At 41.2% G+C, this 19,265-nt stretch overlaps 2 protein-coding genes across 3 annotated transcripts in view; both read left to right on the forward strand.

Annotated features, from left to right (window-relative positions):
- The first annotated feature begins 334 nt into the window (after nt 1-334).
- Nucleotides 335-7,164, forward strand: eif1axb (eukaryotic translation initiation factor 1A X-linked b). Of its 2 annotated transcripts, XM_080417608.1 has the most exons (8): nt 335-498; nt 2,005-2,088; nt 3,350-3,453; nt 3,728-3,778; nt 4,569-4,650; nt 4,929-5,020; nt 6,410-6,438; nt 6,914-7,164. In XM_080417608.1, exons 1-7 carry the CDS (start codon nt 483-485, stop codon nt 6,413-6,415), a joined length of 435 nt encoding a protein of 144 aa, XP_080273734.1. In that variant the 5' UTR covers nt 335-482; the 3' UTR covers nt 6,416-6,438; nt 6,914-7,164. The 2 variants fall into 2 exon arrangements, with proteins under 2 accessions (XP_080273734.1, XP_080273733.1); XM_080417607.1 differs by having other exon boundaries at nt 337-498; nt 6,410-7,164.
- A 1,809-nt stretch (nt 7,165-8,973) lies between these two features.
- The window catches only part of map7d2b (MAP7 domain containing 2b), a 35,872-nt gene continuing 25,580 nt past the window's right edge, over nt 8,974-19,265 (forward strand). Inside the window, exons 1-3 of the mRNA XM_080417140.1 lie at nt 8,974-8,989; nt 10,083-10,181; nt 13,862-14,022. Coding sequence (XP_080273266.1) covers nt 8,980-8,989; nt 10,083-10,181; nt 13,862-14,022 — 270 coding nt within the window. The 5' untranslated portion in view covers nt 8,974-8,979. The remainder of the gene's footprint in view (nt 8,990-10,082; nt 10,182-13,861; nt 14,023-19,265) is intronic.

The raw sequence follows: 19,265 nt of genomic DNA on the forward strand, positions 1-19,265 counted from the left end.
AGACCTGGTTGCATTTGCTCCTACACTGTGGAACGCTCCCTTTGCGATAAAATAAAATGCTCAGTCAGTTGACGGTTTTAAGAACTTGTTTAAAAAAACACATTTAATTTGTTTCGTAGGCATTTTGTCTAATTAAGTTTTTACCTGACCCACTTGTGCAGGTCAATGTTTTGCTTTACTTCTTGTTGCCCTTATGTGCCAGGCAGGCAGCACCTTGTAATTGTTTCGAAAGGTGCTTTATAAATAAGATGTACTTACTTACTTATTTCTCTCGCAGAATCTGGCAACACTGGCGCTGTGGCGGGCGCATGCGCACATGCCAACACAGGCGGTCTATCGTATATCGGCCACTTCAACGTCGTCACGCGTAACACCGTCATTTCCCTCCGTCTGTAGATCACTGTAAATACTAACTATACTACATTTAGACTACACACTCCTTCTAACACCACGGCAAACAACGAGCTAGAGGCCTCAAGAATATGCCCAAGAATAAAGGTAAGATATTATAGGTCCCTATTCGCCATTTCGTTATCTTTCCGTTGGCGGTGTCTCTCTCTCTAGGTCTCTCTCACACACACGCATTGAAAACGTGACACAAACCTAGCTAACATGTTTAGCTCAACATAAGGATGATAATGTTACTGTAATGTTACAGTAACAGCCTATAGCTGTCGTTTTACGACAATTGTTGTATTAAGACCTGTTTAAAATGACCGTTGGCGAAGTTTATTGTGTCATGGTTGAAGTCTTGAATATTGTTTTAAATGGGTGCTAACTGGACTAGCATTCAAGCCATTGTAATTCTGTTAGCTAGCAGCGTTGCCATGTTCTGGGATAGAAACAAGCAACCAACCAGGTCTATGAAAAGAAGCCCAAGAGAAGCGACTGACTAGTCTACGGTTATTTGAAATATATTAAAAATATGTATATATATTTAAAAAATAAAATAATATAATTTTGGAGGAGGAATTTTTTTTTTTAACACTTTTCTTTTACATTTTAACACACATCTAGCTGTAGTATACAACCCTCGTAGACGTATTTATGATTCTGAAACGTCAGAATCATAAATACGTCTACGAGGGTTAAACGTCAGAATCATAAATACGTCTACAAGGGTTGTACTACAGCTGTACACTGTGCTAACCACCAATATTAACAAGCAACTTTACAGAAAAATAAGCCTTTTAATAAGCGGACATGGCAACACTGGTCGCTTGTTAGCCTGCTAGCTAACTCAACCAACCCCACCCAGGCCGGCCTGTGGCTGACTGTCATCCTTTTGTAACATCACTTACAACAAGTTAATGTTAAATTAGTAACTAACTAGCTTCTAACTGGCCCGTCTACGACGACACCTCGTTTTAGTCCAGATAAGTTTATTTGGCCAGGCCGTTGCCACCTGCTGGGTTAACAGCAGTGGTGGAAGAAGTAACCTACTCAGATATTTTTTTAAGTAAAAGTATCAATACCACAATGTACACATACTTTGTTACAAGTGAAAGGCCTGTTTTCAAAATGTTACTTGAGTCAAAGTACTAAAGTATTGGCATCGAAATGTACTTAAAGTACTTAAATGTTTGAAAATAGCAGATCTACAAGCTCACAACGAGCCTGTAGATCAGCTATTTTCAAATAGGGCTAAAGTGGTTAATGTATGTTTTATAATATAATCATTTATATCTGGAAAGTAACTAGTAACTAAAGTTTTCTAATAATTGTAGTGGAGTAAAAGTACAATATTTGACTCTGAGATGTAGTGGAGTAAAATTAAAAGTACAGTACTTCAGTAAATGTACTTAGTTACTTTCCACCACTGGTTATCGTTGAAGTGAACCCAGTGGCGCTAAACTAACGTGACCTTGCCACTATGAAAGCAGCACAACTTTTAACTGATATATTAACGTTAATGGCGGTCTATTGTTTACACATTGACAGTAGTAACCACTCCAATAGAGATGTAACCTAATCTCAAACCTTTCTTTATCTGTGTCCATATAGGAAAAGGAGGAAAGAATCGGCGACGTGGTAAGAACGAGAATGAATCTGAGAAGAGAGAGCTGGTGTTCAAAGAGGATGGACAGGGTACGTATTGGTTATCAGAGGTTTCTTTTTCAAAGCCCATGGATTGCTGGCATTTTGGCCTTGGTCAGAATGGTGCGCTAGTGGCTGGGAAGGTGGCCAAGCTGATTCCTGATTCAGTTCGGTCATAGGAAACTGAATGTGAGCATCAATGTACATTTTGTGAGTGGTTAAAACTATCTCCTGTAGTCCCCTGGCCTTTTATCCGAGACATCAGCCTGCCATGTTGTGCACAATTCACTAACAGAACAAGGTTTGTTGTGTTATTTGTCAACCATGACGAAGTGAAGAAATTCCCCACCACCAGTCATAAATGTTGGAAAAATGTCTGCGTTGGATGGGATACAAGTCTTGTATACGCTGTCAGTGGATTCCACACAATATGACGGGATGTGTGTAAATGCATATTAACCTGCTCTTTAGTCAAAAGAAAATCAATTTTAATGGGTCAGGATACCAATTGTATCCAATCAGGAGAGAGAACTCTTACAGGATACCAGGTAAATAAGTGAAATTAGAAGTGATGAAATAAAAACAAATTAGACAAAATTGGAACTGGTACGTTATAAAAATTGTGCCTGATAAATGATCTTCAGTACTCTCTCCTGAATAGTATCCTGATCTAAAAATGTATCTTTTGTTTACTAAAGAGCTATGGTTAGTCCCTTTTACTGAACATTCCATATTGGAATATAGAGCTTTAACTTTTTTTCTTTTACAAAAACATTTGGCTAAGCAGTGTCTGTATGTGTTGATAAAATGTATATGAATAAAATACATTATAATATGACCAGGAGTATTAACCCTATCCATTTCAAACTATGTGGAACCTTACATCTTAGATGTGACAATTACTTGGGTTGCTATGTTGAAGAGCAGGGGCAGATTCTTACTGCATGCAGCAGACCTACATTTGGAATCCACACACTCTTAATTCCACTTATTGCATTGGCCAGCTTTGTATTTCTTGCTGAATAATAGACCGAAATAAGAGTTCCATAATTAATGTCATGCTTCCTGAATTGTTTTCTTTCCTAATCAAGTACATTGCTCTCAATTGAGTATTCTAGGGAAATGGGAATATATTTGACACAAAGTGTCAGGGCACTTTGGCTCTGACCCTTGAACTCAAATACTATTAGTTATGATGTTGATTATTTAACCAATTCAGCTTTCGCTGCAGCCGTTGCGATTAAAAGCGTTGCATGAATGTGTAAATTATAAAAGTATATATGTGGTCTAATACATTTTTCCCGGCTCCCAGAATATGCACAGGTGATCAAAATGTTGGGGAACGGGCGGCTGGAGGCCATGTGCTTTGACGGAGTCAAGAGGCTTTGCCACATCAGAGGAAAACTCCGGAAAAAGGTAGGAATTTCCCCCAGCCCATCCTATCTTTCTCCACTAACGCACAGAGAAGCTCCCCCCCCAAACCCCCTGACATATTGCTGACGTGCCGCTTTCTCAGCGGTCAGTCAGCAGCCATCACTGTGGCACCGTGGGCTCAATGGCTCTGTGAGAGAGGGGTCATAAAGTGCATTTTAGTGTCATTCTTTTTTTCAGCTTGAGGTACAGTATGACACACACAGGGCTCTTTGTGATTTAACTGACTATACTGTTTGTTTTTGTTTGCTTCTCCTAGGTGTGGATTAACACGTCGGATATCATTCTGGTCGGGTTGAGAGATTACCAGGTGTGTTGGTCATTCACATAGATCACAGGTCTTATGTTTTCATACTGAAAATGTATGTAACTAACAAGCTTTAATTCCCTGATCGCACGCATTGTGAGCCAGACAACATTTCTTGTTTCTCTGCACTGATGCTGCGTGTCCGTGCCAACACTGTGTTGAATCAGCGATTCTCAACCTTTTTCTGATTTCAATATGGATTAGGCCAGTGGTTCTCAAACGTTTTCATGTCAAGGACCCCCCAATGTATTTGGCCGCAGACCCCCATCCGAAAATGTTTTGTGCCAGGGACGCCCTGAAGAGAAGAAAACATATCAAATTTATTCAACATTTTCCTATGCTTTCAAGATTTCTTATTACATTTTCAAAAATAGCAGATGTACTAGCTCACAGCTCGGCACAAAGTGACGCGCTGTGAGCTTGTACATCTGCTATTTTTTTAATGGCCAATGGATTGTAAGTGGTTAAAATTTGTGTGATGTTGTATTAACACATTTTGCTGGGGACCATCTGGAAGTCCCCCAAAGACCCCACCTTGAGAACCACTGGATTAGGCCACAGATCCCAATTTGATACCATTTTTGAAAATGTATCTCTTGGACCCAAATTTACACAGTAAAATACTCAGTGCTTATTTAACAGTGAGCGTGTACAAATGGAACCAAATTGACCCATAAGTGTCCATTTGGTTACATTTGTACACTCTTTGAGTTACAGACTCATAAGGATCCTTTAACATTGTTTTAAGACGTGTTCTCCTTTCAAACCACTAACCGATTGGACTCTTCCGCAGGACAACAAAGCTGACGTCATCCTGAAATACAATGCAGATGAGGCTCGCAGTTTGAAAGCTTACGGAGAGCTGCCAGAGCATGGTGAGTTACAGGGAACATATTCATTGGCAACAGTGCCACAGTTCAGGCAACAAACAGTACTGCAACAAAACACTGCAGGATTTGTTGTCAGTTAATACAATTGTGTACCAAACAGTTCATAATTGTGGGTTGTAAGGATACGTGCTTTACTGTTTCATAGCAATAGAAAGGACCAATGACTATCACGGCTTGTTCATGTGATAAAATGTGCCAGTTAATAATGGCTATGTTTGGTTTTCTTTCGCATAACTTCTTTCCACCACTCCTGCCCCACACAGCCAAAATCAACGAAACAGACACCTTCGGTCCTGGGGACGATGACGAGATCCAGTTTGATGACATTGGCGATGATGATGAGGACATTGATGACGTAAGTACTACCATTGACCTGTCATTGTTTCCGCAGTAAGTTTTGTGTCAACGGCCACCTAGTTTGTAGTTTTTCTTTCATGTGCCCTGATTTAAATGGATTCCCACAGGTGCTGCAAATCCTTGAATATACTTAAGCATTAATATTACTTTAAAGGTGAAAAATGCAATGATGGGGGGTTTAAATAAATGTAATTTGTATTAGGGAATTTGTGACCATTGACACCAGGGCATGTCAAAATATTCCAACCGGCCATCGTCAGCCCAAATATCGGCAATATTCGCACGAGAAAAGCAATTCACTTGAGAACAGCTTCCCAGGCACCAGATTTGAAATGACACGACTGTCTTTCTCCTCTCGCACTCTCTTATCACCCTCTTGTTAACACAAACGTGTTTATACAACGAAGAATTGTAAAAGCCATTGTTGGCTTGCTGTCAATGGTGCAGAGAATATATAGATCCTAGAGTAGGCTACCCCTATGAACCATTTATATTGGTGCAATTTGCACCATTGACAGCAAACCAACGATGACAGCAAACCAACGATGTTGCAAAACACACAGCATCCAAGTTTCTGTTGTCTTCCACAGTGCTCTTCTCTCTCTCTCCCTCCATCCCCCCGAAAGGGACCCGCAAACCGTGTAAAACCCAACACTTGTATTTCAAATTGTACCCTCTGATTAACCTCTGATATAAGCATAATTGACACAAGGAATTGTCAACCAGGAATTGAACCAAATTGATTAGAATTTCGCACACACTTGTATTGTGCTCTACATTAGGTTATATTTGCCGAGTTGAATTCTCGAGGAGGGAGACCATTACATTTGCTAAATAAAATGGCAAGAATTACTGACGATGGACTCATCAATCGCTGATTGCAATTTATTCATCCAATTGCCCAATTCTAATTGACACCCGCTGTAACGAAACATAGCCTAATGCTTTATTAGTTAAGTAATATCTGGAGATGCTGCTTTTGAACTAGTCTGCTACAAATGTCTATGCACCTTAATTATGCTTGAATTTCATCTTTGAAATCCCCCAATACCTGTGAACACCCAAACGAATGTCTTATTGCGTCCTGGATGTACGCATAAAAGCACATTTCATATGCAGGTCTGAAAAGTGATTCTGACAAAAAAAAAAACGATCGATAGAAAGAAATGTCGTGACAGTATCTAAGTAGTGAAGAATTTAACTATTACATTGCCGTTTTCTTGGCCATCAAAAAGATCTGCAACCTTTAAAAGTTGAAATGGAAAAATGTACTTGAAGGAACACTCTTAAACCAAATCCCATGTTATGGGAATAAAGTAAATGTGTAAAACATTGCTATGTATTTATATCTGAATCATTATATTGTGTTTTTCTTGTCTTTTCCCAGATCTAAGGACCTGCTACAGGAGGGGAAAGGTGGGATTTTACTAGCGATGTTCCCATTTTGGATTTTTTGAGCCGATAATCCTATCATTATATTGTTTTTTATCAGCCTATGCCCTATGCCAGTCCAATATCAGTTTAAGATACAGTATGTTCCACCATTAGTTTGTTTACCACCATCAATAATTTTTTTGTGTGCAAACCTTTAAAGTGCAGTTCAGTAGAACAACATTGATACATACATTGAATTCACAGTTGTGAATGTTTAATTGAGCACTTGGAATGATGGTGGATAGAACGTCACATTTATTGCTTGCTGTCCAACGGAAGTTACAGTAGTTGAGAAAGCTGTATGGGCGACTGACAGATCAACGTGTGCACGTCGCCCATCACACAATTTGGATTGGAGACAAAGAAACAGGCTGATAATCGTTACCCTGTTGATGCTGTCGGGGGGGGCCTGCTCAATTGGAGCATCACTAGACTTTGACCCTTTATTTGCTTCTAGTGTCACCGGAATGAGAAATTACCGGCCCCATCTCCGGCATCTCTCTCTTGCTTGTCTGAAAAAAAACACTCATTTCATCGAGGTTCGAGCCTTCCTCTTCTCCTTCCTCATACTGATACGACTGCAAGCAACTCATGAGAAACAGTACCCAATGTGTTATCTTTTTAAATGTATTTATATTGATTTCACACTGTGTGGAATTTAGTAACAAGTACAGAATCTCTGGATTCGCAAATAAAAAGATAAACCATTTTGTGTTTTTGTCTGGCAGTCTTTATCATTATAGCTAATGGTCTAACAATTTATATTCAGTAGTATAGATAGGTTAAAATATGTTTATTGAAGATGGGGGGGGGGGGGGTTGAGAAAATACATTTTGAAGATGCCTATGTATGTTTTGCATTTCTTGTTTCACTCAGACTGTTTTGGAATGTCAACATCTGTTATTTGCTTGTTTGGTTTGAGTCATGGCCAAATTAAGACAACCCTTCCCTAAAACAGGGAAGACTAATTTTCCCTAATTTGTGTGTTTGTCTGCTCTGCTTTGTTTCCTTGTTTTTGTTTTTGCTTTTTTAAATGGCCTCTATTGTTTGAGACACATTGAAGTGCCCTCGGATTGGCTGCTTCTGCTCTCTAGACCTCACAGAGAGCCTGTTGTGTTTATCAGAGCCAATGAAAAATGTTCTATGATGTCTGAAGGTTGAGTGTAGGGGGTGTTGAATAAAGATCTTAACTCCATCCATTTGGAATTATGTTCTTGAACATGCCATTTCATTGTGCTGGTATTTCAGATCAATGGCACCATCTTAAGATGGTCTTAAGATGGTGCTATTGATCTCCAATTCAGTCGCATGGTCACAGTTGACCATATGCTGTACATTCTGAGACTACTGAAGCCTAAAGTAATCTGGTGTGTCAAACACTAGAATTCAGCAAATGACAAGTCAGATGTACATAAACAATAGCATACTGACTATGGCAATCATGCTGCTGTAACATCCATACATATAGTTAATTCATATTACCCCACTTAACTTGGCGAATGCACTGTACGATCCTGCTCATGTACTGTAGATGCTTTTGGGACTGGGGAGTAAAGACACATTGAAAATTAAAAGTGACCTTTTTTGTGGACATTAGTGTTTGAGCAGTATGCAAACGAAGCAAATGAACCTAGATAGGGTGAATTAATTAAGACTGGCCTTTGATTCTTATACTTGACATGCATATTAAAATACTTTCTCAACATAACGGATTCCCACCGTATATTGCTTTTCTTTAGCATTTCAATGCAAAGATTATTTTTAGAACCGCTATCAGGCTCTGCTATGAGTAATCCCGTCCCCTTGTGGTGGTGGGAGGGGGGGATATATGCTAAACAATGACGTAATCGTGCCTCTAGCACGTGTGCTCTTCCATGACTATGCTTTCTCCAGCACACACAGCACATGCAGGCAGTGAGGCAGATGAAACGAGGCTATTTCCATGTTCGTGTTGTAGAGGTAGCCTGGTGATAGAAATATAGGCTACTGTATAAGCCTAGGTAAAGGTAGCCCACGTATATATAAGCCTATAGTATAGAAGAGATAAGCCTATAGGTGATGCTGCTGCTGGCTCCCTAATAATCCGTTTTTAGGACACTTGAAAAGATTTTGTGGGGCGGGCAAACACCTATAACTATACGTACATAGCCCCCCCCTCCCTCTCTATATCTCTGTCGGTCTCTCTGTCTCTCTGTCTCTCTGTCTCTCTCTCTCTCTCTCTCTCTCTCTCTCTCTATCTCTCTCCCTCCCTCTGCCTCTCTTTGTCTCTCTCTCCTCACTCTCTCCCTCTCTCTCTCTCTCTCTCTCTCTCTCTCTCTCTATCTCTCTCTCTCGCTCTTTCTCTCCCCCCCTCTCTCTCTGGCATAAGCTCTCTCCACACTTGGCATGTAGTGATCGCTCCTTGCCGCAGTGGTTGTATTGAACTGTCAGAGAGGGTCTGCAGTGTTTTAATCCTATCGTCAACACAGCAGGGCATCGGGGTCCAGCCTGAGACATATCGACGAACGGCAATCGACAACCGAGATGACAGCAGGTGAGGTGCATCCATCTCTTGTATTTCCTGTAATATATAAAATAATAGGCAACATCAAGAGGATATCAGGATTCAGGCTATTACCTGTACACACAAATCAGTCGAGTAGATTGATAATAGATGAATTGATTGTGCGCAAGCTATTGCTGCAAATCAGCAATTTATTTTCTTAACCACCTAAACCCCATATGGGTGACTGTCTCTGGATCGGAATCCCTCAGGGCTCTATATTAGTGTATTTTCTGTTTTCTGTTTTCTGTTATTGTGGGGAAAGCTTTGGCTGAAAATAGTCGACCGGCAAGCTCACAATGCGACGCAACGCATCGCATTGTGGGCTTGTCGATCTGCTATTTTCAGGCAATGCTTTCCCCACAAAAGCTTCTGTTATTGTGTTATATATGTTATTGTGGGGCAAGCTTTCGTTGACAATAGCCAATCTGTCGCAATGCTTGTGTCGATCTGCTATTTTCAGCGAAAGCTTTCCCCACAATACCGATGCTGGGGTTTAAGTGGTTAAAGTGTTTGTGTGTAGACTTAAGTTATGAAGGAGAAAATACATTGCTGTGTGAAATCATAGTATGTATGTGTCTGACATAACTTGGAGTTGCATATTGTCACAGGCTACATAAAGAACATTCAACTGTAGTTGTCTCAGATATGCATCAAATGTTTAGAGATGACCAAAGAACAAGACTACAGAATAGGCTGCTATACACACCCTGTGGTCATCATCCACCCAGAACATTGACTTTTGACCCCTGCAGTTGACTGGCAGAACGTTCAACCACTTAAACCCCATATGGGTAAGCGGAGTCCCTCAGGGCTCAATACTAGTGTATTTTCTGTTTTCTGTTATTGTGGGGAAAGCTTTCGCTGAAAATAGCCGATCGACAAGCTCAGCGTGGCAGTGCGTTGTGAGCTTGTCGATCTGTTATTTTCTGTGAAAGCTTTCCCCACAGTAAGGATGCTGGAAAACCAGACTTTGGGGTGGGGTTGGGTGGGATGAGTGCGTGCGTGCTTGCTTGCTTGCTTATGGCTGTGTTTGCATTTCTAGCTAATGTTAACATGAATAATTTGTGAATGTCCTGTCCAGCCCTGACCACTCCGCCAGTAAGGGCTCTGACCAGTGGGCACAGGTCGCCTTCTGGACACAGGTCTCCTTCTCGTTCACCGACCACTCACAGTCCTGCAGGTAAACCCATTGCAGCGTACCAGAGTATGACAAGATAGCAGACACAGTCTAATAATAGAACCCTGCATTGGCAAATTGACTTTGTGACTGTGTGTGTATGATGTGTGACTGAATGTTTGTTGTGTGCGCATTGTGTATATTTCAGTACAGAGCTATAAATACATTATATGCTACGTTCAGCAATGCTGACGGCACGTAATGCTGCTTTCAAAATGTTTTTCTACTGATAACATTTCATACATCAAGAAATGTAGATTTTCTGTGTGTGTGTGTGTGTGTGTGTGTGTGTGTGTGTGTGTGTGTGTGTGTGTGTGTGTGTGTTTGTGTGTGTGCGTGTGTATGTGCGTGCTCGCGTGTGCGCACATGTTTCATCTCTGTGATAACCCAGACATTTTTACATCTTTGACAGCTAATCCACCAGATGTTGTTGTGGTTGATGAAGAGTCCAGAGAAGTGTCTATTAGAGATAGAGAGCCTGCACTTTTGACCCTAGCCTAGAGGAAGCCTTTATGACCAAGGTCATTAAATACCAACCACTCCTACATACCGTCTCAGAGCTGGGCTATAGGTGCAGAGACTGCAGACTATTTGTTTTTATATTTGGCAGCCTAAGACATATCCACAGACTGGTTGTTAGAGGGTTTCAACAACTTTGGATGCCCAAAAAGGAGGCAAAAAGGCTGACAAAGTACTGTGTTGTCGCCGCCAAATATGGTGGAGATGCTGTTACTTATACCCATAGAGTACTGAGTGACATGCTTATTGTATCATGAAGACATAGGCCATGATTTTGTGAATGTAACCTTAACTGTACCTTTAATATTTGTGTCCTTGTATGCTCTCCTTTATGTGGACATGAATACATTGTTAAAATGTGTGTTTAATAGCAGTGAGGTGTAATGGAGGCACATGGAGTCACACCTGCTTATAGCCAGTGAGTGAGGTGAAGCCAGTTTAACGGTGAGAGTGGTGCTGAAGGGACAGCTCCAGTGTTTCCCAGCCAGTTCCTAGCATGGCCTCTTATCAGCTGCCTTGTAGGTTTTCCTTGGCCGTCATAGACTGACACCGTTTTCCTTTCACTGAAAACATTGTATTTAGTTCATGGGTCTTCAAGGGGTCCGGGACCCCTAGGGGGCCATCAGAGTTACTACAGAGGGGCCGCCAAATCTTTTTTTGTGATAGAAACTTATTTTTTTTACATTAACCACTTGAACCCTAGCATCACTAGTCATCCCTATTCGCTGAAAATATCTGATCTACAAGCTCACAATGCGTCACGCTGCGACACGTGAGCTTGTAGATCGGCTATTTTCAGCAAAAGGATTTGGTGTAGAGGGGAAAAAGAGCACACCAAGTACAGAGCCAAAGGTCTCAGAGCCAAAGTGGTTAAATGTCTGAAAATACACATTAACATGAATCCAACATTTACACAGCACTGTCAGACAAGTCTGAATTAATCTATGAAAAAGTTTAAGCTGCAACACAGTTTTATACAATATGCTTCATCTCTCTCTCAGCTAAGAGGTCCTTGGGCTGAAATTACGTTTAAAACAAGCTCCGCCAGTTAGTAATGCACAGATACTTCTTGCGAGCGCGAGGACTCGGGTTCGAATCTGACCCCTGTCTTGCCTTGCTCTTCTCTTCTCCCTCTCTCTCTGTCCTTGGTTTCCTGACTCTCTATCTATGCTAATCTTTTGGAATAACGCATACAAATTACAAACAAAACAAGAGAGGGTGGTCCCATTCTAGTGAAGCAGGGCTATGCAATGTCTGTATCACTATTAGTTTAATTCAGTGGTTAAAAGTAGGGTCCAGGGACCTTCAGGGTTCCTTGAGGGGGTTCCAAATGGACCCTTACAGGTCTGTAACTCGGAGAGTGTACAAATGGAACCAAATGGACCCTTATGGGTCCATTCGGTTCCATGTATACACTAAGAGTTGTGGTGGTCCTTGAAATTAAAAGGTTTGAGAATCTCTGGTTTAATGGTAGGGTAAGTTATATTTTTTGGTGAAAACAAAAACGTATTTGTTAAAAGGTTAAAGCACTAGTAATCATTGCTATATAGTCTTTATTCAGCTCTTTAATAAACAGGAAATCCATTTTCAAGTGGGTTGCCAATTTCAGCCAATCAGGAGAAAGTACCCATTTATCAGCTTCAATTGTGTAGTGTTCCGGTTCCAATTTGGTCTGCTCATTTCTTTGTGTCACCACTTCCAAATTCACTTTTTTTCCCCCTGCAATCTCTGTGAGTTCATTTTCCTGATTGGATGACATTGGTATCCTGACCTGAAAATGTATTTTCTGTTTACTAAAGAGATGGAGAGACAGGGAGACTCCTTTTACTGAAAAAACAGTCTATAGCAATGAGTACTATCATAACAAATATCACTTATCCTACCTTTAGTTGACCTCCTGTTCAGTCGGTTAGTGATTCTTACATAATATGTACTTTTCTTTTTCCTACTATGGAGGTTCACCACACATGGACAGACTCCAGCTAGCCAGAGAGAAGACACACAGGGCATGACTAACTGACCAGCTGGAGGCGCTGCATGCCGTCCGTCTCTCAGCTGTTTACACACACACACACACACACACACACACACACACACACACACACACACACACACACACACACACACACACACACACACACACACACACACACACACACACACACACACACACACACACACACACACACACACACACACTCACATGTATGTGTGGGGGAAGAACATGCATGCATCTTGTGTGTAACATTTCTTTTTTATTGTACAAGACAGAGGGAGATCTGTCAAATATAGGGAGAGAGACCTATACAGTGGAAGAAAGTGTATGCTGTCTATGTTTTATGATGTTTTTGAGTGCGTGCGTGCGTGCGTGCGTGCGTGCGTGTGTGCGTGCGTGCGTGCGTGCGTGCGTGCGTGCGTGCGTGCGAGAGAGAGCATTACATGCATAATATTATATGCATGTAATAAAGCGTGTGCACTTTGTCATAATGTGATAATCATAGACTGTTTTCGGTCCCAAAAAGCAACCAGAAAGAATGCTATTTGCTGGAAGGGCAGCAAGGGTGCGTCTTCACTCAGTAGAACCAGTAGAAGCCCTAGAAGCATACCCTACTTTTATCATACATTTTAAAATGAATGGGACCATAATTTCCAAAATTGCATATCATGGTCATTGAAAGAAGACTTTAAACAAACAAAAAAAACAAAAAACACAAAAGGGCTTTAAACAAAACCAAAAAAAAAAAATACAATAAACAAATCAACACAGGCGACAGTACTAATTTATCCAAGGGGTAAGATTTTTTTTTCTTTCTCCAAACACAGACGTTATCAAATGTAACTCAATATCATAAACGACAGACGACAGAGTCATATACCTGACAAAATCGCTGGTGTGGTTTGTTTATCTTTGGAACACAGTTCTTATATGGCGCGATCTAAAAAAATAAAAATAAAATATCAACATTGCAAACTACATGAATAATAATCTTATATGGCGCGATCTAAGGTCCGCATTCATATCGAGAACCGAATGCTTGCCGCCTCGTGATAATACTGTGTGTGTGTGTGTGTGTGTGTGTGTGTGTGTGTGTGTGTGTGTGTGTGTGTGTGTGTGTGTGTGTGTGTGTGTGTGTGTGTGTGTGTGCGTGCGTGCGCACATGCAGAGATGTCAGAGCTGCTGCGTGACAAGGAGCGTCGAGCGCAGCAGCAGCTGGAGCGCCGCTCCGAGGAGCGTGGGAGGAAGATGGAGGAGCATAGGAAGAAGGAGCAGCTCCGCCGTCAGAGAGCCGAGGAGAAGAGGAGGCACTGGCAGGAGGAGGAGAAGGTCAGAGGTCAATGCAGCTCCTCCACTCCCATCCATCTCATCGCTGTTTCTTTCACTTCCTGTTAAAATCAGTGTTATCATTTCACCGTCCCAGCACCTCTCTCTCTCTCTCTCTCTTTATCTCCCTCACTTCCCTTTTTGTGTCTCCCTGTACATCTGCCTCTCTCTCTCTCTCTCTCTCTCTCTCTCTCTCTCTCTCTCTCTCTCTCTCTCTCTCTCGCTCTCCAGTTCCAGTTTATTTGTCCCGAGAGGGGCAATTTGTTCTGCAGCAAGTATAAAATCATGTAGCAAATATAAAAACATACTCTGCACCACAAGTACCGCAAGCATATAGCAGTTACAGACAAGGTGAGTGTCCACAGGGAGCCACCCCCAAGTCACAGCACTCTGCGCAAATCCGCGAAAAAAGTATTGCACCTTGTGTGAGTATAGAAGTCAAAGTCTCTGGATCATTATCAATCTACAACAATGACAATGACAACATAATCCTCATCAGTGGTAGAAAGTAACTAAGTACATGTACTCAAGTACTGTACCTAAGTGCAATTTTGAGGTATTTTTTACTTTCTTCGGTATTTACAATTTTCAATACTTTTACTTCTACTCAACTACATCTCAGAGGCAAATATTGTACTTTTACTCCACTACAATTATATGAAAACTGTAGTTACTAGTTACTTTGTAGATTTTGATTATTATTACAAAACATACATTAACCATTTCAGCCCATTTTGGCCATTTGAAAATAGCAGATCCTACAAGCTCACAATGCGTCGCATCGCGACGCATTGTGAGCTTGTAGATCGGCTATTTGTAGATCGGCTATTTGTATGTTGATATACAAAAGATTTTTATACATTTTATACATTGAAAAACTTGTGAAATGGGTCATTCTGCATGATGAGTACTTTCTACTTTTGGTACTTTCACATTTTGATACCAATACTTTTGTACTTTTTCTCAAGTAACTTTTGAATTCCGTACTTTTACTTACTAACAGAGTATTTCTACATTGCAGAATTGATACTTTTACTTAAGTAAAAAAATGTGAGTACTTCTTCCCCCACTGATCATCATCATCATAATCATTATCATCATCCTCATCATCACAGTCTCTGTATCATATCACAGTCTAGTATCATCATCATCATCATCAGCACCATTACTTCATGAGATGATCTGGTGATGATCTGGTGAATGCTGAAATGAGTTCTCAGGGACAATAGGTGACTCAATGTTTCGCTGGTAGCTCCCCCATGAATATGCATTCATGTATTCATCGCCGCATGTCATTAAGTAGAACATGCAAGGTCTCGCTGATTCAGCCCTTCAGCTAATCTATTACTATTCCAAGTGGAACGAACTGGTTGAACTGGTGTTAGTCATTGTATTGACACCTGTCACACCGTGTTTTGGGAGTGATTACCGGTGTTTATGGACGTGTCACCACGAAGAGGGAGTGAAAATCAAAGGGAAGATTGTAACGTTGAGTTGGGAAGCGTTATTTTCAAAAGAAAAGAGAGAATGTGTATTGACAGATGAAGAGATTGTGTTTCATCAAAAAAGTAATCCACTTTTACTAATTACTCATTGATACCTTATAATGTACACTGGGGCGTACCATAGGCATTTTATTAATTCCCTAATGCTTGCAATTTACATGATGGGTTGTGTCGTGTCTGTATTGGATGCAGACCTGGTTGAGTTTTGTTCCCGGCTCTGGTTGGTTTCTGTACCGCGCTGCTGATGTAAGGCTTCCTCACCTTAGGTGACTCTGCTTGTGCTGTTTTTCCGACTACTCTCCCCTCCATCAATCTCTCTCTCTCTCTCTCTCTCTCTCTCTCTCTCTCTCTCTCTCTCTCTCTCTCTCTCTCTCTCTCTCTCTCTCTCTCTTTTTCTCTCTCTCTCAGAAGATTAGTACATCCCAAGTACATCCCACAAGGCTTACTATTTTGTTTTCTCTGATGGAACAAAATAATATCTTGAAATAAGATGGCTATTGCTATGCTGCAGTGCAGTAGCTCGTTCAAATGATAAAACAAAACAGGAGAGACACAGTAATATTCCAGACTTGCCTTTAATTGTTGCTCCCCACATCATGTCCCTTTTAACTGTGACTTACTGTGCCATATTCAACCCCTGTTTGTAATGTTACGCAGTAGATCAAGGGTTAACAAGCCCTATTTGTCAGTGACAGGCCGGTCCACTGAGACCGATCCTCATTCTTCACACGCCCATGTGTGTTTATTGATGCCCCCCCCCCCCACACACACACACACACACACACACACACACACACACACACACACATATGCATATCTTGATGACATAATGATTGGTTTGTCTCAAGGGGGCCGCTGTACCATGACATCACTGCAAGTGAATCATGTGCCATTTACTGGAATGGAAGCTCCATGAGCGCTGTGTTGGTTTAGAAAGAATACATTTGGATGCTCTATGTGCACAGTGTTGGTTTAGAACAGGGATCTTCAACATTTTTCAGGCCAAGGACCCCCTAGCTGAGAGAGAGATGAAGCAGGGACCCCCTCTATATTGTATAAAATTGTGTTGCAGATTAAACTCTTTTTTTTTTACTTGGTCTGCCCTTTTTTCCCTCTACACCAAACCTCTTTGCCAAAGGAGGCGTAGTGAGCTTGTAGATCGGCTATGTTTGTCTAAAGTTCTCCTCAGAAAGGGGATGCTAGGGTTCAAGTGGTGGTTAATGTAAAATAATATTATATCATATCACACAAAGATTTGGCGGCCCCCCTGTAGTAACTCTGAGGACCCCCTAGGGGTCCCGGACCCCCTGTTGAAGACCCCTGGTTTAGAATACGTCTAGATGCTCTATGTACATTGTTGTTGGTTTAGAATACATCTGGATGCTCTATGTACAGTGTTGGTTTAGAATACATCTAGATGCTCTATGTGTACAGCGTGGGTTCAGAATACATCTGGATGCTCTATGTGTTGGTTTAGCATACTGTACGTCTAGATGCTCTATGTACAGTGTTGGTTTAGAATACATCTGGATGCTCTATGTACAGTGTTGGTTTAGCATACTGTACGTCTAGATGCTCTATGTACAGTGTTGGTTTAGAATACATCTGGATGCTCTGTACAGTGTTGGTTTAGCACACATCTGGATGCTCTATGTACAGTGTTGGTTTAGCATCTAGAATCTCTAGATGCTCTATGTGCACAGTGTTGGTTTAGCGTAGATATCCAGAGCTAGTTTACTGTTAAATAAATTGAATCACTGTGTAGGCCTAAAATGTGTCATGACCTCGTCAGACTTGCTTGTATTTCTGCTGAACAGTTTTTATTGGGACAGAATTCAGAATTGTTTTTCTGAATTCTGAAAAAAGCTTTTATGTCCTGAGTTGGTTTCATCTGTGCCTTGTGTTGTGTTGTGCACCATTATTTTGGTGAGGACATTTGTGTTGTGTTGTGTTGTGTTGTGTTGTGTGCCCACGAATATGTCTCTCCCAACAAAAGAAAAAGCAAGCCAATACTCTGATCATCCTTCTTTGTTCTGATCCATTGACGATCAATAGACGACTGACTCTCTGGACAGCCACTGTAATCAAGCTGTTTTTTTTGCTGGGGATATGTATTCCTCATTCCGGTTCATAAATATATCCATAAAAAGAGAATTGAATGTAAAAGCTCAAATCAAGATTTTACGAGCTCCATGAAGTTTGCCCAATGGTTCAGTGGAGCAGCTCCATAAATATCTCTTGTTCACATATTACAAGCTCAGTTCTACTGTATGCACAGCAGCCATGTTGGAAAGAAATTGGGCCTCTTTCTTACTTCCTTCACAGGTGATACCGATGATACTAATGAAGGGTCTGTTCCATTCTGGTCAAACAGAGTCAGGGTGCTGATATTGGCTCACTGGAAACACTCTGCTACACCAGTGGACAGTCCAGGGACCCTCATGGTTTACAAATGGCCCCTTACGGGTGTATAACTCTGAGAATGTACAAATAGACCAAAGTACACTCTCAGAGTTATGGGGTTCCTTGAAATTTTAAAGTTTGAGAACCACTGTGCTACCCAAAATGTAACAGAGCCTTCATTAGTATTTAGTACCATTGGTAACACCTGTGAAGGACGTAAGGAAGAGGCCCAATTTCTTTCCAAGCACATTGGTCATGAAGTGACCACTGAGTCACTGGAATACCATGTGACAATTTGTTTTAAAGATGATCTCATTATGCATTTTTGCTTAAGTTATTATTACAGTAACACATGTAGAGAATGTAAAGAGAGCATGTCACGCTAATGCTTAATTTATACACCATTGTATGATGAAGTATAAATCAGGCTTAAGGGAGTCAGCTACGTAGATAAGCCCCGGGTGGTTAAAATTATTTTGATGATTTATAGACATACTTACAAACAGAGATCATCAACGTATCAAGGCTAACGTTGTAGGATTATATCTGTAGATTTCATCTCTGTCGCTGACAACAATGTAGCAACATCAGTGTATTTTGATAATACATTCTATTATTGAAGTATCTTCTTATATTGTATCTTATGTAGAGCACCGAAGTCTGACATCACTGCCACTAGAGTATTTTTTTGTATTGGAATCCCGTAGGCAAATCTTAGATCGCATCATATAAGAACTGTGTTCCAAAGATTAACAAATCACCCTGGCTATTTTACTCATATGGATATGAAGCATCAACTGAGCATCAACTGAAAAAAAAGTCCTATCACACAAAGATTTGTCTGTAACTCTGAGGACGCCCTAGGGGTCCCAGACCCCCTGTTGAAGGGCCCCTGTGTCACATGACGTGTTGCTTTTTCGTCCGTACTGGATGCAGACCTGGTTCTGTTCTTGCTCCTGGCTAGTTGTTGGGGTTCTGTGCCGCGCTGCTGATGTAGGTCTTCCTCACCTTAAGTGACTCTGCTTGTGCTGTTTCAGTCTATCCCTTCTCTCTCTCTCTCTCTGTCTGTCTGTCTCTCTCTCTCTCTCTCTCTCTCTCTCTCTCTCTCTCTCTCTCTCTCTCTCTCTCTCTTACCCCCCCTCTCTCTTGCCATCATCTTCCGTTTCTCCCCTCCCCTCCCCGTCTCTCTCATCCTTATTAATTCTACCCCCCTCTTCTTATTGATTCCTCTCAGCCTTCTCCCCTCTCCTCCTCCAACATCCGTCCGTCCTGCAGTTTCTTTTTTTGGGTTCTGCATACACCCTCAGTCTCCCCCTACAGCTGTGGTTCTCAAAGTGG

The sequence above is a fragment of the Gymnoscopelus braueri genome (genome assembly GCF_963280865.1).
Source record: "Gymnoscopelus braueri genome assembly, chromosome: 21".
NCBI classification, from domain to species: domain Eukaryota; kingdom Metazoa; phylum Chordata; class Actinopteri; order Myctophiformes; family Myctophidae; genus Gymnoscopelus; species Gymnoscopelus braueri.

What these genes read in the sequence shown, in the direction of transcription:
- eif1axb (XM_080417608.1), top strand. An exon ending in TCGGGTTGAGAGATTACCAG is followed by an intron (nt 3,779 to 4,568) that starts GTGTGTTGGTCA and finishes ACTCTTCCGCAG; the next exon opens with GACAACAAAGCTGACGTCAT. An exon ending in CGGAGAGCTGCCAGAGCATG is followed by an intron (nt 4,651 to 4,928) that starts GTGAGTTACAGG and finishes TGCCCCACACAG; the next exon opens with CCAAAATCAACGAAACAGAC.